The sequence below is a fragment of the Acomys russatus genome, chromosome 26, assembly GCF_903995435.1.
Source record: "Acomys russatus chromosome 26, mAcoRus1.1, whole genome shotgun sequence".
NCBI lineage: Eukaryota > Metazoa > Chordata > Mammalia > Rodentia > Muridae > Acomys > Acomys russatus.
The window spans coordinates 35,292,921-35,314,361 of NC_067162.1; the positions used below are offsets into that span (position 1 = coordinate 35,292,921).

General features: G+C 48.9%; 1 protein-coding gene across 2 annotated transcripts; it reads right to left on the reverse strand.

The window, feature by feature from the left end:
* Positions 1 to 1,292: 1,292 nt before the first annotated feature.
* Il34 (interleukin 34) lies at positions 1,293 to 14,625 on the reverse strand. 2 transcript variants are annotated; one of them, XM_051169000.1, is made up of 6 exons: positions 14,321 to 14,625; positions 8,705 to 8,838; positions 7,093 to 7,170; positions 6,677 to 6,835; positions 2,093 to 2,228; positions 1,293 to 1,700 (listed from the first exon to the last, which is right to left on the reverse strand). In XM_051169000.1, the coding sequence occupies exons 1-6, from the start codon at positions 14,346 to 14,348 to the stop codon at positions 1,531 to 1,533; spliced, it is 705 nt and encodes a 234-aa protein (XP_051024957.1). In that variant the 5' UTR covers positions 14,349 to 14,625; the 3' UTR covers positions 1,293 to 1,530. The 2 variants fall into 2 exon arrangements, with proteins under 2 accessions (XP_051024957.1, XP_051024956.1); XM_051168999.1 differs by having other exon boundaries at positions 6,677 to 6,838.
* Between the last annotated feature and the right edge of the window lie 6,816 nt (positions 14,626 to 21,441).

Below are 21,441 nucleotides of genomic sequence, written 5' to 3' on the forward strand. Positions count from 1 at the left end.
ACCCACAAGTATCCTCCCTACTGCCACCTACCTTTAGTACCCACTTCTCACATAGGCCTACCCTTGGGATCCGAGCCAACCATCCTGCGTCATAGACTTTGGTTTGGGGGCTTCTTCACATACATTTTATTTTTCATTTTGTACAGCAAAATATTATTTTCAATTGTGTCTTTTGACTGAAGTAACTTTTCTGGTGCTGTTAACTTGTTTTTTTGTTTTTTTGTTTTTTTTTTTTTTTTTTTTTTTTTTGGTTTTTCGAGACAGGGTCTCTCTGTGTAGCCTTGGCCATCCTGGACTCACTTTGTAGACCAGGCTGGCCTCGAACTCACAGCGATCCGCCTGCCTCTGCCTCCCGAGTGCTGGGATTAAAGGCGTGCGCCACTACGCCCGGCTGTTTTTTTGTTTTTTTAATTTATTTTGCCACCCTTCCTGGTTCCTACTCACCCTTCCCCCCACCCCCAAACCTCCCATTCTCCCATCCAATCAGAACCACTTTTATTCTTTTCTTTCTGTCAAGTTTTGGATAAATTTTCCCACCCACCCCCTTTTCCATCCTCCCCTTGATTTAAATAGTCACTGCTACAAGTAACAAATGCACTGTGAAGATACCAGTATTAATAAAGTGGTACTGTAGTTAACACCCCGCCTCGCTCACCTGCTCTGCTGCCTACCCGTGGCCCCTGGCCCTTGTCATCCCAGGCTTGGGGCTCCAAGCCAGGTGTCCCTGACACAAGTGCAGGAGCGGGAGGGGAAGCTTGGGCAGGTCCCTGGGTTGGTCTTTGAAGTGCTCCCATGAGGACTGTGGAGGAAGCCAGAGGGAGGGAACAAACATGGTCAGAGAGGCCCCTCAACATCCCAGCCGGTATTCCTCAGCTCTGCTGAGACAGTCAGGACCTAGAACTGGACAGGAAGAGCCAAGTACTCGATGGCCGGCCGACAGTAAGGCTCTGCCCATTACAGGCTCCAGACCCTCAGGCCCAGACCCAATACCACCCTTCCGTCTCCAGAACTCAGTCCCTCCAGGTTCACTGTCACAAAAGCAAGCCAAACCAAACAAGTGGCTGTTTAATAAAAAAGGGGACCGGAAGAGCACTGTTGTGGCAAGATATGGCATTTGGTCAGTCCACAGCCCTGCACCCCACATTCAGCACAACTGGAAAGCCCCCAGAGAGTCCTGGAATCCTATGTGGCACCCTGGGTCTGGGCACCCACCTGTGGGCCAACACTGTTTTCAGATTTCACAACCAGCCACGGTTAGGGTAGGGTGGCGGTTAGGGGTAAGATGGGGTTAGGGTAGGGTGGTGGCGGTGGGAGCAGCAACCAGCCTCCCCCTCTACACCCCTCCCCCGAGGCTCCAGGTGATAACCACAGGTACAAAAGGCAGGAAACTGAGCCTGGCTGTGGAAGAAAAGGCAAAATACCTTTCCCAGAAAAAAGGGCTACCTACCACCATCTAGGAAAGTCTCAGACCCAGGCCAGTTCCTGAAACACGTCCAATGGCCCGACCCAGGGTCACACACACAGGACCGCTCAGGGCAACAGGCCATGCCTCGAGCCAGGGGAACTGGGCAGGGACGTGGGGGGCTGCTGAGGCAAAGGGTACATGTTGGTAGCTGCACACTGCGTCAAGGACCCCGGACTGTGGGAATGGAGACTCGGCAGCTCACAGTCCTGCCATTTTAGGATGGGGCTTTGTTTACCTGCAAGAGACAGAAAGGAAGGGGTGGGGTGGGAAGCCCTTTAGGCCAGACAGCGAAACCACACATTTTGTTGTTGTTGTTGTTGTTTTTGTTTGTTTTTCGAGACAGGGTTTCTCTGTGTAGCCTTGGCTGTCCTGGACTCACTTTGTAGACCAGGCTGGCCTCGAACTCACAGCAATCCGCCCGCCTCTGCCTCCCGACTGCCTCCCGAGTGCTGCCCAGCTCAAACCACACATTCTTGTCGCCCTATTCAGGGCCCAGCCCAGCTTCCAGAAACAGCCTATCAGTCAGGAAAAGAGGGCATCCTCAAGACAGTGTGGACTCTGCCCACAAACCTGGGCCCAGATCCCTTGGTCTACAATTGTCAGCCCCGCCCACGGGAAGCCCCTTACAGCAAGAGCAGTACAGCAGCTCCATGACCCGGAAGCAGTTGTCCAGCAAGGCTTTGGGCCGCACCAGCTTCAGGCTTAGGCCTGGGGTACTCAGAAGAGATAACACAGCTTCCACTTGAGGGCTGATTTCCACATCCTGGGAGAAAGGAAACTGTTAGGACATGTAACGGGAAAGAGACCCCACTACATGAGAGCGACAGTGGCTGTCTACCCTGGAGCTGTCTCAACAGAATAGGACTCCCAGGGACCAGAAGGCCGTGAGGGTCCCAGCTGTCATCTCTCACAGAGGCTTCTGCTTCTCTAGCGACAGAAAATAGTCACACTGGCCAGGACAGGGAGGAAGCTGGACTGGGACTTTCTTGTGGCACAAGCCAATGCATGATGGCCAGCCAACCTGGGAAAACTGCCCATCAGAAAGCAAAAAGACTAAGCCAGGCATGGTGGCGCACACCTTTAATCCCAGCACTCGGGAGGCAGAGGCAGGTGCTGTGAGTTCGAGGCCAGCCTGGTCTACAAAGCGAGTCCAGGACAGCTGAGGCTACACAGAGAAACCCTGTCTTGAAAAACAACAAAAAAAGAAAAGGGGAAAAAAAAGAAAAGAAGGAAAAAGAAAAAGAAAGAAGAGAGAAAAAGGACAGTGTGATGAGTGCTATTGGCCCTGGAAGTCCAGGAGACTGGAGAGGCATCATGGGAAAGGTATGGCCTGAGCTAAAGGACAATCTTCCCAAAGGTGCAATAACTCAAAGTGTCTGGGCTAAACTTTGTGCCCCAAGCCCTCCAAAATACACTTAGTTCTAGCCTTCAATCCCCATGGACGTGACCCCGCTTGGAAATTGGGTAGACATAACTAAGGCGCTCAAGTTGACATCACTGTGTACATAAGATGGGTTGTAAATCCAATGACAAATTGGTGGTTTGTCCCCTCAGTGTTGGGAACAGGACCTAGTAGGGCCTTATTCATGTTAGACCAACTTCTGATATCCCCAGCCCTAGGATCTTTATAGTGAAAGGTCAAGAAGACACTGAGGTACTGGGCCAGGTGAAGAGTGAGGCGGAGGCCTCCTGAAACCGCCTCTAGCCAAGGAGTATGTAGCGCCACCAACAGCTGGGAGAGGTAAGGACCTTCCAGGGCAAATTGGCCCTGTGACATCTCGATTCTGGACTTCTAGCAGTCTGAGAAAATACAATTTGGGGTAAGCCACCAAGTTTGAGATAATTCATTACAGCACCTAGAAAAGTTATGGCCAAAGATAGAATAAGAAGCCAGACACAAAAGGGCAAATGGTGCGTGACCCATCTTAGAAACTGTACCTACCACTGGGCAGTGGTAGTGCACGCCTTTAATCCCAGCACTTGGGAGGCAGAGGTAGGCGGATTGCTGTGAGTTCGAGGCCAGCCTGGTCTACAAAGCGAGTCCAGGACGGCCAAGGCTACGCAGAGAGACTCTGTCTGGAAAAACAAACAAAACAAAAAAAAAAAAAAAAAAAGAAAGAAAGAGAAAGAAAGAAACTGTCCTCCCCCCCCCAAAAAAAGCAAATACATAATGGGGGGAAAAGCAGATTATAGGCTACTGGGGGTGAGAAATGACTGCTTCATGTATACAGTTTCTGCTTGAGGTGATGGAAAGTGCCAGAAATGGATGGGGGTGATGCACAACCCTGTGAGTGTAATTAACACTATAAACTAAAAATAGTCAATACAGCACGCTTTACATTATAAACTGTGCTCCCTCTTGGCACAGCCTCCATGCTCGCTCTCCACTGAAGAAGACTTTGTTTTTAGTTGCCTTTTTCTTAAATTCTTTTTCTTTGTAAAATTTTTCTTTTATTTATTTTTTGGTTTTTTTTTTTTTTTTTTTTTTTTTTTGAGGTTTGTTTTGTTTTGTTTTGTTTTTTGAGACAGGCTTTCTCTGTGTAACACCTCTAGCTGTCCTGGAACTCACTCTGTAGACCAGGATAGCCTCGAACTCACAGAGACCCATCTGCCTCTGCCTCCCTCCCGAGTGCTGGGATTAAAGGCCTGCGCCACCACACCCGGCTAGTCACAGATTCTTTTTTTTTTTTTTTTTTTTTTTGGTTTTTCGAGACAGGGTTTCTCTGTGTCGCCTTGGCTGTCCTGGACTCACTTTGTAGATCAGGCTGGCCTCGAACTCACAGCGATCCGCCTGCCTCTGCCTCCCGAGTGCTGGGATTAAAGGCGTGCGCCACCACGCCCGGCCCTAGTCACAGATTCTTAACAGCATTAGGAAGAAGAAAGATTAAAGGCTGGCCAAAAGCCAGGCAGTGGCTCATGCCTTTAATCTCAGTACTTGGGAGGCAGAGACAGGCTGCGCATTCCAGGCTAGCCTGGTCTACAGAGAGAGTTCAAGGACAGCCAAAACTACACAGAGACACCCTATCTCAAAAAAATAAAAATAAGGGGCTGGAGAGATAGCTCAGAGGTTAAGAACACTGACAGCTCCTCCAGAGGTCCTGAGTTCAATTCCCAGCAACCACATGGTGGCTCACAACCATCTGTAATGTGATCTGATGCCCTCTTCTGGCCTGCAGGTGTAAATGCAGGCAGAACACTGTATACATAACAATAAATAAATAAAAATAGGGGCTGGAGAGATGGCTCAACTGTTAAGAGCACTGGCTACCCTTGCAGAGGTCCTGAGTTCAATGCCTGGCACCCACATGACAGCGCACAACTGTCTGTAGCTCCAGTTCCAGGGCATCCAACACCCTCTCACAGACATGTATGCACATAAAACACCAGCACAAATAAAATAAATAAGTCATTTTTTAAAATAAAATAAAAAATAAAAATAATAAAAAATCTCCAAGGCTGGCTGCAGAGCTGAGGTATAGCTCAATAGTAGGAGTTCCAGTACGCTGGCTCAACCCCCAGCAGCGGGGAGGGGAAGGGAAAGGGGGGGCATGAATGCCTACATTTAAATAATAAAACCACCTCTGTGCAGTGCTTCAGTCAGAGGGCCCAGGACCAGGTCAGAGGCCTGAGGCCACACACTCCCCACACTGGCCTCAATCCCGTGAGCCTCTCAGAATCTGTTCTCTGGGTAAAACAAAGGCAGGAAAGGCCTCTTCCTCAAGTCACATCAGCTTGCACAGGGCACCCATATTGCCCCAACACCCATCTTGCCCAGGGCACCCATATTGCCCCAACACCCATCTTGCCCAGGGCACCCATATTGCCCCAACACCCATCTTGCCCAGGGCACCCATCTTTCCCACGAGCACAAAAGGGCAAATTCCTGTGACCTTCATAGCAAGAACTTGGAGAACCATGCCAGGAGTGGTTCCAAACAGCTGCAAAAACAGTCGCCTGTCCCCAAGCTCTTTCATCTTCACAGATTCCAACTTGGTGTCAGATGGGCTGGCTATGGGCTGGGGAGGCCGGACAGCTGGCTGAGCAGGGCAGCACAACTGTGTGCCCCAGCAGGTGCACACCAAGGGCCTTGGGTGGGTGTCGGGGTGGGGACATGTGATCATGTCTGTCACTTTACAGCCCGGGAGGTTTTTTTGGTTGTTTGATCAGATGGTTTTTGGGTTTGCTTTTGAGACAGAATCTCACTGTGTAGCCCAGACTAGCCTCCAATTTAACATCTTTCTTCTCCAGAGTTCTGGGATTACAGTCATGCCAGGCTATCTCTTTTTCCTTCCATTTTTTTTTTTCCTAAACTTAAGTCATGGTTATTAGGGCTCACCCTTGGCACTTTTTTGATAAAAGTGTAACGTCATGGGACCCACTGTTACCACCTTACCCAGAATAGTTTCAAAACTCTCAAGTTTCCTGTCATCCCACCTCTCTTTCTTCTCCCCTTTCTAAAGGAGCCTCAGTTTTCAGATGCAGAAATCAAGTCAGAGGATTTCCTGGCTTGCCTAAGACTCAGGACACCAGAGGCAAAGCCTGGTTGACATAGCAAGTTTCAGGCCAGGCCAGGCTTCCCCATGAAACTCTGTCTCAAAACAAACAAATAAATAATGCTGTCTTAATGGGATCAGTCTGTAAACTGATTAAGTTAAAAGAAAGGATGGAGGGATGGCCTAGCCGTTAAGAACACTGCCTGCTCTTCCAGAGGTCTGGAGTTCAATTCCCAGTAACCACATGGTGGCTCACAATCATCTATAAATGTGATCTGATGCCCTCTTCTGGCCTGCAGGTATACATGCACACAGAGCACTGTATACATAATAATAAATAAATCTTTAAAAAAAAAAAAAAAAGACTCGACTTCATCTGGGAGATTTCCATGGGTCATGTGGCAATGTTTACTAGGAAAAATACAAAAATAAATAAGTAATGCTGTCTCATGGTGCCTGCTGCACCCCCCATGAACTCACCACAGCTCTGGTTACCTGCACAAGACAGTTAGACAGCACTAATTGGATTCAATGGGTTACAAAATAAATAAAATAAAAATATCTCAAATTTAAAAATACAAATTAAAAAAAAAAAAAAAGGAGAGCACGTGTAATCGAGTTCCTCCTGTGTCCCACATTCCCAGCACGTGGGAGAACTTTCCCTTCACAGCCCTTTGCTGGTGCCCATCAGACCCACACACGCATGCGCACAGCTCACCATGAGGCTCCGCTGAACATTCTCCAGCAATGTCTGAACCTCCTGAAGATACGTCCAGGATGGGTGGCCCTCAAGCAGCACATCCAACACCGACTCCGTGGCGTTGAGACTCACCAAGACCCACAGGTACCTCAGCTCCCGCTCACTCACACGGGCCTTCTGCTGCAGGGACAGGGGACATCACTGAACTGCGAGCATAGAGAGAGGCCTTTGGGTTGTGACCACCCCACCCCGCTACCCCATGGATTTGTCACTGCATGGGAGCAACCACAAGTGACCCGATGTGGCCAGCAAACACCTTGGGCCTAGGTTAGTGGCAGGCTTGCCTGATGGCTAGGAAAAGACCTGCCAAGACCCACACGCTTCTGAGGACATCATGGAAGGCAGCGGCTCCCTGTCCCAGGAACGGTCCTCACCAGCCTTGTGATGTTGGCGACTCTGAGTACCCCCTCATAAGGCACAGCAATCCTGTAGTTGATGGGGAAGTAGTGTTTCTGGGGAGGAACAGGAACAAACCATGAGATCTGAGGCAGAAACTGTTTAGACAGGAGCCCCACCCCCCCCAAGAGAGGAACCCAGCCTAGCAGTGTGATGAGATGACAGACAGGTCCTCGGCTGAGAAGACAGCTCTGGACAACTGGACTAAAAACGACAGGTGTGTGTGTGTGTGTGTGTGTGTGTGTGTGTGTGTGTGTGTGTGTGTGTGTGTAGGCATGTACTGATGTGGAGGTCAAAGGATAACTTTCAGGAGTTGGTTCTCTCCTTCCATCTTTATGCGGGATCTGGGGACTGAACTCAGATCTCCCGGCTGGTGAAGCAAGTGCCTTTCATCACTGAGCCATCTCACCAGCCTGTGTTGTACGCTTTCAGTTAGTGGGCTCTATGGTATATGAATTGCATTTCAATAAAGATAGTCTCAGAGATAGTCCTATAGAGCTGGTGGGTGTGTGCTTGTAATCCTAGCACTCAGGAGGCTGACACAGGAAAATCTCAAGTTCAAAGCCAGCCTGTGCAACATGATGACACCCTATATATGTAACCGGTTGCTGGGGTGCTTGCCTGGCATAGACAAGGCTGTGGCTTTACACAAGACCTCAGCACTGTATGAGGGATTAGAAGCTCAAGGCCGTCACCTATGCATAATAAATTCAAAGCGTCCCTGAGATAAGTATGTATCAAAAAGAGAAAGAAAGCCGGGCATGGGGGTGCATGCCTTTAATCCCAACACCTGGGAGGCAGAGGCAGGTGGATCGCTGTGAGTTCGAGGCCAGCCTGGTCTACAAAGTGAGTCCAGGACAGGCAAGGCTGATACAGAGAGACCCTGCCTCAAAAAAAAAAAAAAAAAAAAAGAAAGAAAGAAAAAAGAAAAAAAGAGAAAAACAAAAACAAGCAAACAAATACAATCCAACAGCAACAAAAGAGCAACTTCTCCCCAGAGGAACAAACAAACAAGGCAGGCATGGTGGTACACACCTTTAATCCCAGCACTCGGGAGGCAGAGACAGGAGGATCGCTGTGAGTTCGAGGCCAGCCTGGTCTACAAAGTGACTCCAGGACGGCCAAGGCTACACACAGAGAAACCCTGTCTTGAAAAACCAAAAAACCAAAAAAAAAAAAAAAACCCCAAACAAACAAAAAACAAACCCAGCCATGTAGAAAGCCTGCAACAGCACATGGGCATCTCCAGCTTTCAAAAGGAACCCCATTTTCTGACTGGAAGGTCTTTGTCTCCTCTATTACTAAGTATTTAAGATCCTGAGATGAGTCAGTCCCTGGAGGCCCTTTCCCGAGGAGTAGGATGGAAGTAGACTTAAAGGTCAGCTAAGGAGGGGGGACAGGGAAGGAGATGGCGGCGGGGGGCGGGTAGGAGGGCAGGTACATGGACACACACTGGTTATGTGGTAGAGAACGGTGGAGGGGGTTAGTGTAACCTTGGAGCTGATGTAGACGTGAGGTGGGAGCTAGCGCCCTTCAGGCAGGCGAGCCCTGGGGTCGGGGACAGGGGCCCACTAGCGCTCCTCGAGTTACCATATACTGAAGCCGGTTCTTGTACTGAAGTTTGACCCGAAGGTAGCCTGTGAGGTCACACTCCTTATCTTGGGTCAGAGTCCACATCTCCAAATTCTCGTTCCCCAAAGCCACGCCAAGAAGGATCCCAAGACCTATGGGATACACCCAACAAGAGCCTCTGAACGCCGGGCACTGTGTTCGCACCCCCTGAGTGTGGAGCCGTATCCATTACCATCCATTTTCAAGGGTGATAAGTGCTCATGGGAAAGGCAAGTGGCCAGAGCCCTAAGGAGGGGTTGTCACCTGGAACAGCAAGCACACCCTAGCCCTGGTTAGCAGAGTTCCCGGTTTCAGAGCACCCCAGCCCCGGTCTGGGGTGACAGGTTTTCAAAGCTGTTGCTTGACTTTTTTCCCATTTAGAGGATTCTAGTTCCAGATCTTAAAATGGCTTTTGTTGGCCTAGAGACTTTCTTCTGTGATCTGTGTGGTCTTGGTTTTCTCCGCTAGATGCACCCGCGGGTCTACAGCTCCTTCCAGTCTAACCGCTCTGAGATGCTAAATAACAGAATCCGGCCCCGTCCTTTGAAACAGTACCAGCCATTACCAGTAGGTGACACTGTGGCCTCAAAAACAGCCCTTGGGATCTGTACGCTTGAACAGAAAAAAATATTTGAATTCACAATCGATGTGAATAAGGAGCCAAGAAGATGAAAAGGCAAGAGACACCAAAGGGCTAACCTCACGAATAAGAGAAATAAGTTCAAGTGAAAACAACCGGATGCAATCTGTAACCAGAGAAAAAGATATACACAAAGCCGACCAGGGACAAGGAAATAAAAAGGGTTTTTATGAGACGATTTCATTTTAATAATCCTGATGCTGCCAAAAGAGTTCTCAGCCTGGAAATACATTTGACCCATTTAATAATGAAATTGATTTAGACTCTACAACCTTTGACCCACTAAGGCTTTGGCCCACTAAACTCATAAACTAGAAACACACACACACAGGAAAGATTAATGGGCAAAGACTTAAGCAGTATCATTATTCTCTTCAAAGATTTATTTATTTAAGCCGGGCATGGTGCTACACTCAGGAGGCAGAGGCAGATGGATCTCTGTGAGTTCGAGGCCAGCCTGGTCTACAAAGCAAATTCGGAACTACTTCAGTCAGGGCTACACAGAGAAACCAAAAAAAAAAAAAAAAAAAAAAAAGATTTATTTATATATTTATTGGGACACTGCTCACAGTCATGTATGTTAAGGGGGAGTACTTCAGATATGTTTAATGACCCCCGTAAGGCAGCTTGAGCCAACAGGATCAGCAGTGTATAGAATAACTTCAGTTTTATTAATAGATTGCCTGTGCTTTGGAAAATGGGATGCAAATAAATATACTGAATATCTGTGGGAGATTATTACAACCGTCCTTATGCTCTAGAACATCTTTCTAGATGTTCTTCAGTCAGTTTTCTAGATTTTGGTTTGGTTTGTTTGGTTTGGTTTAGGTTTTGTTTTGGTTTTGGTTTTGGTTTTTTGAGACAGGGTTTCTCTACGTAGCCCTGGCTGTCCTGGACTAGCTTTGTGGACCAGATTGGACTTGAACTCACAGTAATCCACCTGCCTCTGCCTCCCCAGTTTTCTAGGTTTTATTTTTTTCTGTTGTTGTTGCTGGGTTTTGCTTGTTTGTTTGTTTGTTTGTTTGAGCTGTAATCTCACTATGTAGCCCTGGCTGGCCTGGAACTTTTCTGTGTAGATCAAACTGACTTGAACTCACAGAGAACCACCTGCCTCTTTTCCTTGGGTGCTGGGATTAAGGGTGTGTCACCATGCCCAGTTTAGTTTCTATTATTGTCATCATCGTCAAAAACAATAATTATCCTTATTGCCTTTTTTTTTTTCTTTTCTTTCCTTTTTTTTTTTTTTTTTTTTTTTTTTTTTTTTTCCCTCCAAGACAGGGTTTCTCTGTGTAGCCTTGGTTGCTCTGGACTCTCTTTGTAGACCAGGCTGGCTTCAAACTCACAGCGACCCGCCTACCTCTGCCTCCAGAGTGCTGGGATTAGTAGCGTGCGCGACTAGGCCTGGCTCTTTTCCTTTTTTCTTCTCTTTCCTTTTCCTTTTGGTCAAGACAGCCAGGCAGGCTGAGTTACCTCCCTAATCTGTTAGAAATAGACCTCACTAACTGGATTTCTCCCCCACTCACTTCCTGCCACCTTGAAGACTTTTGTCTTTGTGTCCCCACTGACCTGGCCCATGCACCCCCTCTTAGCTTCTCTCCCCCTCCTCCAGGTCCACCCCAGGGACTATGTAGTGCCTTTAGCTTTACCAAACGTGTCCTCAAGAAAGTCCCCAGGTCTATCCTGTTGGGTTTGTTTGGTTAGTTGGTTGGTTTTGGTCAAGTTGACACCATCTGAAAAGAGGAACCTAAATTGAGAAAATGCCTGCATGAGATCGCCTGTAGTCAACTGTATGGCATTTTCTTGGTTAATGGTTGATGCGGGTGGGCTCAGCGTACCAGGGGAAGTGCCGCCCCTGGATTCTAGACCTTATAAGAAAATAGGCTGAAGCCAGGGTGCGGTGCGGTACCACACTCCTGTAATCCTAGCACTCAGGGAGGCAGAGGGAAGTGGATGTCTGTGAGTTCAAGGCCAGCCTGGTCTACACAGTGAGTCCAGGACAGCCAAGACTATACAGAGAAACACTGTCTTGAAAAACCAAAAAAAGGAGGAGGAGGAGGAAGAGGAGGAGAAAGAAGAGGAGGAAGGAAGGAAGGAAGAAAGGAAGGAGGGAAGAAAGAAAAGCAGGATGACGAAGCCATAGAAAGCAAGCCAGTAAGCAGCACTCCCGTGGTCTCTGCTTCAATTCCCACCCTGACTCCCTTCATGGTGAGCTACAACTGTAGGCTGAAATGAACCCTTTCCTCAACATGTTGCTTTTGGCCATGGTGTTTTATCACAGCAAGAGAAGGCAAAAGTAATGACATGATCTTAGAAAAACCATAGTACTTGAGCCTGGCATGGCTGATGAGTAGGCTGCCCCTGAAAAGCCTGTCCATAGGTGACCTGCCTTCCCCTAGCTTAGATGCACTTGCAGCCAGGCCACACATTAATTGTAAGTGTATTTTCTGCTGCCTCCACCAGAGAAACTGGGGACCAGGCAGAGAGAGCACAGCTGAAAGCTCAAGACTAGCCGTCACCTACACACTTTGCATCCTAGGAGCCACACAGCTAATGTTCCACTGACCCTAGCCAGGAGACTTTCCTGTCACCTCCTCCCTCCAGAGATAAGAACACAGAGATGGAAGCACAAGCTGAGGTATACAGCTCTCCCTGACCCAGACGCTTGTTGGGGGAGAGGGGGATCTGTGGCCCCCCAAAAAGGTAAGCATTTCTGCAGGAATACATGAAGCATGCCACCTCCACCCCTACTGACCAATGTAAGCCTGTAAAATGCGTGGAATAGCACCCTCCTCCCAAATTCGTATTCACCTGGAATCTTTGAATGGCTTTATTTGGAACTAGGCTCTTTGCAGGTGTAATTAAAACAAAGGCTCTTGTTACTAGGCTGTCCTGGGCATAGGAAGAGCCTAGATCCAAGGGCTGATGTTCCGGGAGGAAGAGCTCCTGGAAAGGCCTTGCAGATGTGGGCAGTATGCAAACTGGCAAGGCTGTGACATGCCAAGGAGCACAGGGAACCAGCAGAAGCTGAAAGACGCTCCCCCAGAACCTTCAGAGGCTATGGTGACCAGTGACACCCAATTTCAGACCTCCAGTCCCCAGAACTAGGAGGAAAATAATTAACAGAGTCACAAATTTGTGGTGACCATGTTAAGGTAACAACATCCTCCAAGTCCCTCACCACCACCTCTTCACCGCCCCCACCACCACCCCACCGTCCCCTCACTACCCCCTCATGGCCCCCCCGCAAGGTGGGCCCTGCCCTGCCAACCTCTCCCAGCTGGTCCCTGCCAAGTCCTGAGAGATGCCATCTGAAGCTACTCTTCTTCAGTCTCAGTTCCCCTCAGGCAGGCCTAGTGAAATGGCTCACCCACCAAGCCTGAAGTCCTGAGTTCAATCCCCAGGACTCACACAGTGGAAGGAGAGAACTGAGTCTCCTTCCTCTGACCGTGGCAGCGCCCCTCCCCTCCCCTCAACACAGTTAAGTAAACAAATGTAATCATTTGGGGCTGAAGAGGTGGGTCAGTGATTCAGAGTATTTTCTATTCATCTAGACGGACCCAAGTTCAGTTCCCAGCACCCATGTCAGGGAAGATCTAATACTTCTAGCCTCCTAGGGCACTAGCACTCACATGTGCATACCTACACACAGACATATAATTAAAAATAATAAAACTAAGGCTGCGCTGTGATGGCACATGCTTTTAATCCCAGTACTCTGGGAGGCAGAGGATCACTGTGAGTTCGAGGCCAGCCTAGTCTACAAAGAGAGTCCATGACAGCCAGGGCTACACAAAGGAAAGCCTGTCTCAAAAACAAAAACAACAACAACAACGACAAAGGGCCTGACCCTTGACTCGATAATCCGCTAGTACCACTTGTACTCTGTGTGACAAAGCAGACCCAGTGTTCAAGGCCTCAGGAGCCTGATCAGGTATGACCTGCCTTTCCAGCCAAGCCCCTCACAATCCCACCTCTAAGCCTTAACACACAGGTCTCTCTGCTTGAAGCACTGCCCACCCCCCATCACCTTTATCAGTGTGCATACCACCTAGACTGTGAATCCTCCTCAAGAGGACCCTTGCCCATGCCGCTTCCACGGTTTCACGAAGATGTGAAAGCTTCCAGAACCCTGGGTCTGGCTGGGTCCTTCCCTCATTCTAAGTGGAGAAGTGGTACCCACGCACTATCTACTCTTTGTGGTGCCCTCCCATCAGGGCTCCAGCCCTACCCTCATTTATTTGGGGTTCAGCTCCCAGATGCCTAATTTCAAATCACACCGGACATCAGAAGTGCAAGGCAGGTGGGGGTCCCTGTCGTGATGATAACTCTCCAATAGCCTTGTGGCTGCTCCAGAGTCCTGGAGTCTGTGATGGTCTCAGCCTGGCTTCCCAACCAGCAGGCATAGACACCCCACCAGGTCCTTTCTGGATTTCTGTCCTCATTTCAACTTTTTTTTTTTTTTACCAGGAACATTGTTTTTCTGTCTGCTTTTTATTTCTGACCTGTTGTCTGACTACCTCCCTCCAGGCCTCCTCTTTCCCAAGTGTTGAGCCTTCCCTACCCCCCCCCCACTAGCCACACCCAGGAGGATGGAAACCCTCTCTCTACCACCTCTGTCTGTCCCCACCCTGCCTCCCCTGAGCCAATGAAACTGCAGAGGTGAGAGGCTGCCACCCACCCCAGAGCCTACCCCATCCTGCATCTGCTGTGCCCACTCAGCTTGAGCATCTGAACCTGAGGCAGACAGAACAGAGGGTGGCCATGGATTTCGCCCTCCCCCGCCCATGTCTGAGGCTGCCCACAACCCTTCCAGGGAATCATCGAATCATCTCAACTTCCTACCAGCAAGAGCTGCCCTAGTTGCTATGGTTACAATAGAACCACCCATCCACCCACTAAGGCCTCCCAGGACAGGATTCCCAGGTACAACCCCACCCCACCCCCCAAGTACTCACAGTATAGCCAGGCAAGTCCCCAGAGCATGATGGTGCACTGGGTGCCCCCCTGAGAGGAGAAGCACTGTCCCCAGCAGTGTGTCCAGAGACTTGAGCCAGGGCCTACATGGCCTCAGGTCAGCAAAGGTGGCCACCAAGTCCAGGAAGGGTTGGCTTAGGCTGAGAAGGGGCAGATACTCCTGGGGTAGCTGCCGCCCTATCTGCTTGACAGGGCGGAGGATAGCCAGGGGGCGGCGGCTGCCAGTCCCATTGCAGCTCAGGAGCTGGTGTGAGGCGGTGGCTTTGGGGTCTCAGGAGGAGGAGGAAGGGAGTCCCCAGCAGGCCTCTTGGAATCTGGGGCTGGGTGGCGCTTTCTCTGATTTCTTCCGACTGCAGCTGCTCAGAGTGAAGTCTAGCTCTGGGAAAAGAAGGAGGAGAGAGACGGGGATTATGTAAGAGCAAGGCTGCCACTCAGCCACCAGCCAGGAAAGGAAGACCCACCAAGCATGCTGTCCCTGCTGTCCTCAGTCCTAAGACTCCCAGCCCTGTTTTCACACACAAGAAATGACTTCAAGGCACCTCAGCAGCTGCCTGGAGCCAAGGAAGTGAGTCTCCAAGTCAGAACACGGGCTGGCAGCCCTGAGCTGGGACTAAAAGAGTGGCAGAAATCACAAGCCTGGAGGAGGTGAGATGCTGGGTCAAATCCGAGTGATGCATGTTTCAGGGGAGGCTAGGGAGCGGAGGATGTTCCACCCTGCATTCGCCACCACCACTTAGTCCCTTTCTGTCACCCGTCTGTGTCCCCTGCCAGGTTAACAACTGATGGGCCGGTTTAACTTGCACTCCAGATAAACGAACATTTCTTTCAAGTGAAGCATTTGATGTGTAAGACTGTAGGTATCAAATATTGCATAGGACACACTTATGCCAATAAATAAATAACATCCGGTTGGTGTAACACACAGCAGGGCAGCCACAGAATTCTAGAGGTTGAATCAGGAAGATGAAGAGGCCAGATGAGGCTATATAGCAAGACTCCGTCTCTAAAAAACAAGCAAGCGGGAGCCGGGAGCCGGGTGCAGTGGAGGCAGAGGCAGGTGGATCGCTGTGAGTTCCAGGCCAGCCTGGTCTACAAAGCAAGTCCAGGACAGCCAAGGCTAACACAGAGAGACCCTGTCTCAAAAAACCAACCAAACAAACAAAAGACTGGGTGTGGTGCCACACATCTTTAATCCTGGCAGAGGCAGGTAGATCTGTGAGTTCAAGGCCAGCCTAGTCTACAGAGAGTTCCAGGACAGCCAGGGCTACACACAGAGAGAAACAAACAAACAAATGGATAGGAGAGGAATTCAAGCCTGGTCAGCCCTGAAGGTCAACACCCTCACAGGGCCCAGCTGTGGGCTTATGGGCTGTGGTTCCATTTTACAGATGAGGGGGCAGTGGCCGTCGGCAGAGGCAGCTTGGAAATTCAGTTTCTCAGTGGATGATCTCCACTCCCAGATGTCAGGAGAAATGGGCACAACTCAAGAGCGTGGTGGGAATCAGGTGTGATGGGGGAGACCCTCTCTATCGTGACATCGGTGACATCCACACCCACAGAATGTACCAAATTGCTAGCCCTGCAACTTAGGGGTAGAGAGCTTGCTGAGTATACAGGAGGCCCTGAGGTCAAGCCACAGTAAACAAGAAGCTAGGAAGTAGGAAAACCAAGGCCAGTATGGGCTGCCCAAGGAATTCCTGGCTAAGGCTAGCCTGGTCTACACAGTGAGTTTTAGGGAAGCATGGGCTACATACAGCAAGGGGCTAGAGAGATAGCTCAGTGGTTAAGAGTGCCAGCTGCTCTTCCAGAAGTGCTGAGTTCAATTCCCAGCAACCACATGGTGACTCACAACCATCTATAATGTGATCTGGTGCCCTCTTCTGCAGATAAAGCAATCATATGCAATAAATAAATCTTAAACACAAACACACACACACAAAACAGCAAAACAGACACACTGGCCCTCATCCTCATCCTGAAGCAGGCAGGGCCACATAGTTCAGATTTACCCTGGGAGCCGGGCGTGGTGGCACATTCCTTTAATCCCAGCACTAGGGAGGCAGAAGCAGGAAGATACCTGTGAGTTCGGGGCCAGCCTGGTCTATAAATTGAGTCCAGGATAGCCAGGTTACACAGAGAAACCCTGTCTTGAAAAACAAAACAAAACAGATTTTCCCTGGGTTAAGGCCCTGGGCCTCAGCCCAGCTCCCTCCCCTGCTCGGACCCTCTCCCTGCTCTTCCTCCTCCCCCTGCTCCTCCTCCTCCCCCATCCCACCCAGGTGACCTTCCTATTATAGGGTCACTATAAACACTACACTAACTATGCTCCCCCAACCCCCAGGACACCAGGACATAGTCTCATATTAGCTCTGGTTGACCTCAAACTCACTGGCTATGCAGCTGAGGATGACCTTGGACTTCCTGTCTCTACCCTCTGAGAGGGGGATTTACAGGACTTACCGGCATGCATCACCACTCTCCAGTCCCACAGCAATGGAGCTGGAACCCAGGACCTCACGCATACCAGACAACCATTCTACTGGAAAAGTAACTTTTATTCTCCTGGTTCAGTTGTTGTCTGGGAAGCTAACTGCCTCCTTCTACTAACCTAGGCCTAATCATGGAAGCTTCTAGCGTCTGTACAATCTAATCTAGGCCTTGAATGTTTTCAGCCTCTGAGACTTACTGCTGAATAAGTTCAGCCTTACTTGTTCTTTCTGAGCTCTGGGCTGACTGGTTCAACTCAGCTGTTCTGGCTCAAACTCTTCTCCCAGCTGACTTAATTAATCTGGCTTCTCTCTCAGCCTGGAACTGCTCTGCTTAGCATCAGACTAACTCCAGCCATCTGTTCTAATCTCCTGGCTGCTTCTTGTTTTCTGGCTCATTATATTTTCACCTGAGTTCTTTCTCTGCATCCCATCTCTCTGTTACTGTCCTGGTAAAAACTCCTCCTCTCTCTGTAAAACTGCCTCCCAGCCACGCACCCCACACCCCCCCCTTGGGTTTTGAGACAGGGTTTCTCTGTGTAGCCTTGGCTGTCCTGGACTTGCTGGCCTCAAACTTACAGAGATTTGCCTGCCTCTGCACCACGCAATCTGCTCTAATCTTTCTTCTCATTTTCTGGCATGTTCCCTCTTCACCTGAGCTCTGTCTCTCTATTACCATCCTGGTAAAAAAACTGCCTCCTATCTCTGAAAAACTGCCTTTTAAGTAGCTTCCCCTTCCTCTCTCTTCTCGTGAGAGTTGGGCGTATCCTATTCTGTCAAATGTTCTCTAATTCGTCACCTTTTCTGCCACTCAGTTAGACATTATTTTCAAAAATGGATGCTTCTTTCTAAAAACTACCTTTACCTTCATTGTTTGTGATTAAAGGCATGTGCCACAGAGCCTGGACCTAAGCTTTTTTTTTTTTACTTGATACTTGCTCTATACCAGACTGGCCTTGAACTCAGATCTGTTTGCCTCTGTCTCCTGAATTAAAGGTGAGTTTGTATTCCAGCCTGATCACATAGACCTAGAAGGTCTTTGGATGTGATCTCTTGCCAAAGCAGACATGTTCTGAATTAACATTCCTCTACACCTTACCAACTGATGTAGATTCCCCAGCCCCAACTATATCTTTTCATCATTATTTTTGCATGCTTATGGGAAGTCTTTTATACATATATATGTGTAAATATATCTACATATATATGGTTTTTTCAATGTCTAACTAAGAATTATGACAAATTCATAGAGCCCTGTCACCACTATAATAGTCCATATATAAAACACTTCATTCCCACTCAGGAGGCAGAGGCAGGTGGATCACTGTGAGTTCAAGGCCAGCCTGGTCTACAAAGGGAGTCCAGGACAGCCTGGGCTGTTACACAGAGAAACCCTGCCTCATAAAACCAAAATAAATAAAATAAAATAAATGCGATTTTTTTTTTAAGTTGTTGTTGGTTTTTCGAGACAGGGTCTCTCTGTGTAGCTTTGGCTGTCCTGGACTCGCTTTGTAGACCAGGCTGGCCTTGAACTCACAGCGATCCACCTGCCTCTACCTCCCAATAAATGCAATCTTAAAATGTAGATTTTACATTCCACTTCTTTCACCTGACGTGATGAATTAGGGGGGCTGTCATGTTGCTGTACTTATTAATAGTTTCCCCTTTTTACTTGCTCAATAATAGTCCCCCTGTGTAGACAAATCATTAAAGAATCATCTGAGTTGATCCATGCTTTGGAACGCTACAAGCCTCAGTGGACAGGTTTTAGTGTGGATGGAAGTTTCCATCTCTCTTGAGTCCCACTGTCCTTTAGACCATCAGAGCTCTGCACACCAACCACAGAGCCTGGGCCACCCACCACCATTACTTATCTCTTAACGCTCCTATGCACAGAACTTGGGGGTAGAGTGTCCTACAGTGCAGACCCTGTCCAAATTGAAGAAATTCTCTTGCACCCTCTGTGTGTGTGTGTGTGTGTGTGTGTGCTTAAGCACATGCCCATATGCACGCACAGAGGCCGGAGAAGGATGTTGGGTGTCCTATTCAGTCACTGTCTGCCTTATTTTTCTGAGGCAGCGTCTCCAACTGAACCTGCAGCTAGGCTGGCCACCACCTATCTATATCTGCCACAACACCGCGGTTTGTATAGCTGAGCCTGGTTTGGTTTGGTTTGGGTTTTGTTTTGTTTTGTTTGCTTGGGTCCTAGGAATTCAAACTCAAGGCCTCATGTTTGCACAGCAAAAGCTCTTACCTGCTAAGCCATGCCCCCAGCTCTGGTAGCAGCTTCGTCACTCAGAAAGGACTCTGGCATTGAACCCTACCATGCATCCCACTCTGCCTGTTCCTAATGGAGAAGGCAAGTGGGAGAGAGGCATGACCAAACCTCATGTCACACATGTAACCATGTGTCACGCTGTGGCCCAGTATGAGTCCCATTGAAATGGGAGAGCCAGACCCCAAGGAAGCTCCCAAGAAGAAAGTGTTTGATGACAGGCTCTGATCTGGGGTATGGGCACAGAGGAAGTCAAGCTCCTGGCTGAGGTGGTTTGAATAACATGTCACCCTTAGGCTCAGATGTTTGGATATCCAGTCGCTGTTGGTAGTGTTTGGGGAGGCTTATGTGTGGCTTTGTTGGAGAAAGTGTGTCCCTGGAAGCCAGCCTTAAGAGTTTAAAGACACTTTGGAGTTCACTCTCTAAGCTTCCTGTTTGGGCTCAAGATGTGAGCTCTCAGCTTGCTGTTTGAGCCACCCCACCTGCTTCCTACACTTAACCATCATGGACTCTTAACTCTCTGGAACCATAAGTTCAAATAAATTCTTCCTTCGATAAGTTGCCTTGGTCTTGGTGTTTTATCACAGCAACAGAAAGTACGGTCCAGTAGCAGAAGGAAGTCCTTCCTACTTAAAGCCCACAGGCCTTGCCCTCCCTGGCAATGAGAGCTAACTGTGATCTTTCTATCCTCATCACTGGGATGTCCTCGGATCCCAGGAGGGTAGGGCCTGTCTGGATTCCTCTGTCTGTCTCTGTCCCTGTCCTGGCGTGAGGATGGTGGTAGATGAAGAGTGTATGCCTTTCCCAGGCCAGTCCACCCCACCCTTGGGGCTCATGGCATTATTGGGAAACTCAGGGAGGAAAGGACCAAAAATAAAGGAGGAGGGTGGAGTGATCAGCATAGTTCCACGATGAAGAGCAGCTTCAAAGTCACAGAAACAAATGAAAAGCAAATAGCAGTCCCACTAAATCATGACTCCAGGGTCCTGGACTGGGGGCAGGGTCAGAGAGAGGGCAGTGTGGGCGGGGAGAAGGGGTGAATGAGCAAAATCTTCCATGGAGATGAAGAGCGCTTGCTTGTACCACTTGGGAGAGATTAGATATAGTTGGGTGTGCTTGTTTTTGCAGTACTGAAGTTTGAATGCTACAAGCATGCTAGGTAAGCAGCATAGTTCTTGCCTTTTCCAATGAGCTACGACCCCAGCCCTTAATAGCTGGGGTTTGGGGGGTTTTTTTGTTTGTTTTTCTTTGCTTTTAAGACAAGGTCTCACTCACGGTGCTGGTTCTAGCTGGCCTGGAACTCACCACACAGAACAGGCTGGTGTTGAACTTGTAGAGATCCTAGGCCAGGCATGGGTGGTAGCACGCGCCTTTAATCCCAGCATTTGGGAGGCAGAGGCAGGCGGATCGCTGTGAGTTCGAGGCCAGCCTGGTCTACAAAGTGAGTCCAGGACAGTCAAGGCTATGCAGAGAAACCCTGTCTCAAAAAACCAAAGAGAGAGAGAGAGAGAGAGAGAGAGAGAGAGAGAGAGAGAGAGAGAAATCCTCCTGCCTCTGCCTTCCCAGTGTTAGGATTAAAGGCCTGCACCATCGTTTCTGCCTGATAGCTGGGCTTGTTTTTTGTTTTTGTTTAAATTCCTATATCTAGAAAGACAGAAGGCATGGGAAGAGGCCTGCTATTGTTTATAATGCCACATTGAACTATTTTATTCTTTAGATTCTGCAGATAGAAGTTGGTTTTGTTTGTTTTGCTTTGTTTTGTTTGAGACAAGGTCTTACGTATCCCAGACCAGCTTCAAATTCAGTATATAGCTTCAAAGATGACCTTGAACTTCTCTACCTCCAGCTCTGGCCTCCTGTGCAGGGATTGCTATCACTGTTTTTTTTTTTTGTTTGTTTGTTTGTTTTTTTTAATGTGTGACCAGGGATCAAAGCTCAAAGCATGGAACAAAAGCACTCCTCCTCAGAGATTCATGGCAGTTGAGCTCTGGATCCAGTTTGGCAGCATAGAAGACATGCAAGGAAAACTGTCAGGGAATGCAAAGCCTTCAGAGTTCCCAGGACGCCTTTCATCAATTACCATACAATAGAGTCGGAAAGTGTTTGTTTTTCATAAACTGTAGGCTAGGATGAGCTGATCCAGGTTGTCTGACCATGAGTAGGCTTGGCTGGCGCATAGCTGAGCTGGGCTGCTCTTGCCTAGGTTTGGTGGGTCCTGGTTGGGCTCAGCTAATCTGGTCTGGTCTAGGTTGAGTTTGGCTGCTTCTGCCTGGGCTAATCCCTATCCAGGCTAATCTCCACAGATCTACCCTGGACTCAGCTGTCGTCCTCTGAGCTCTGC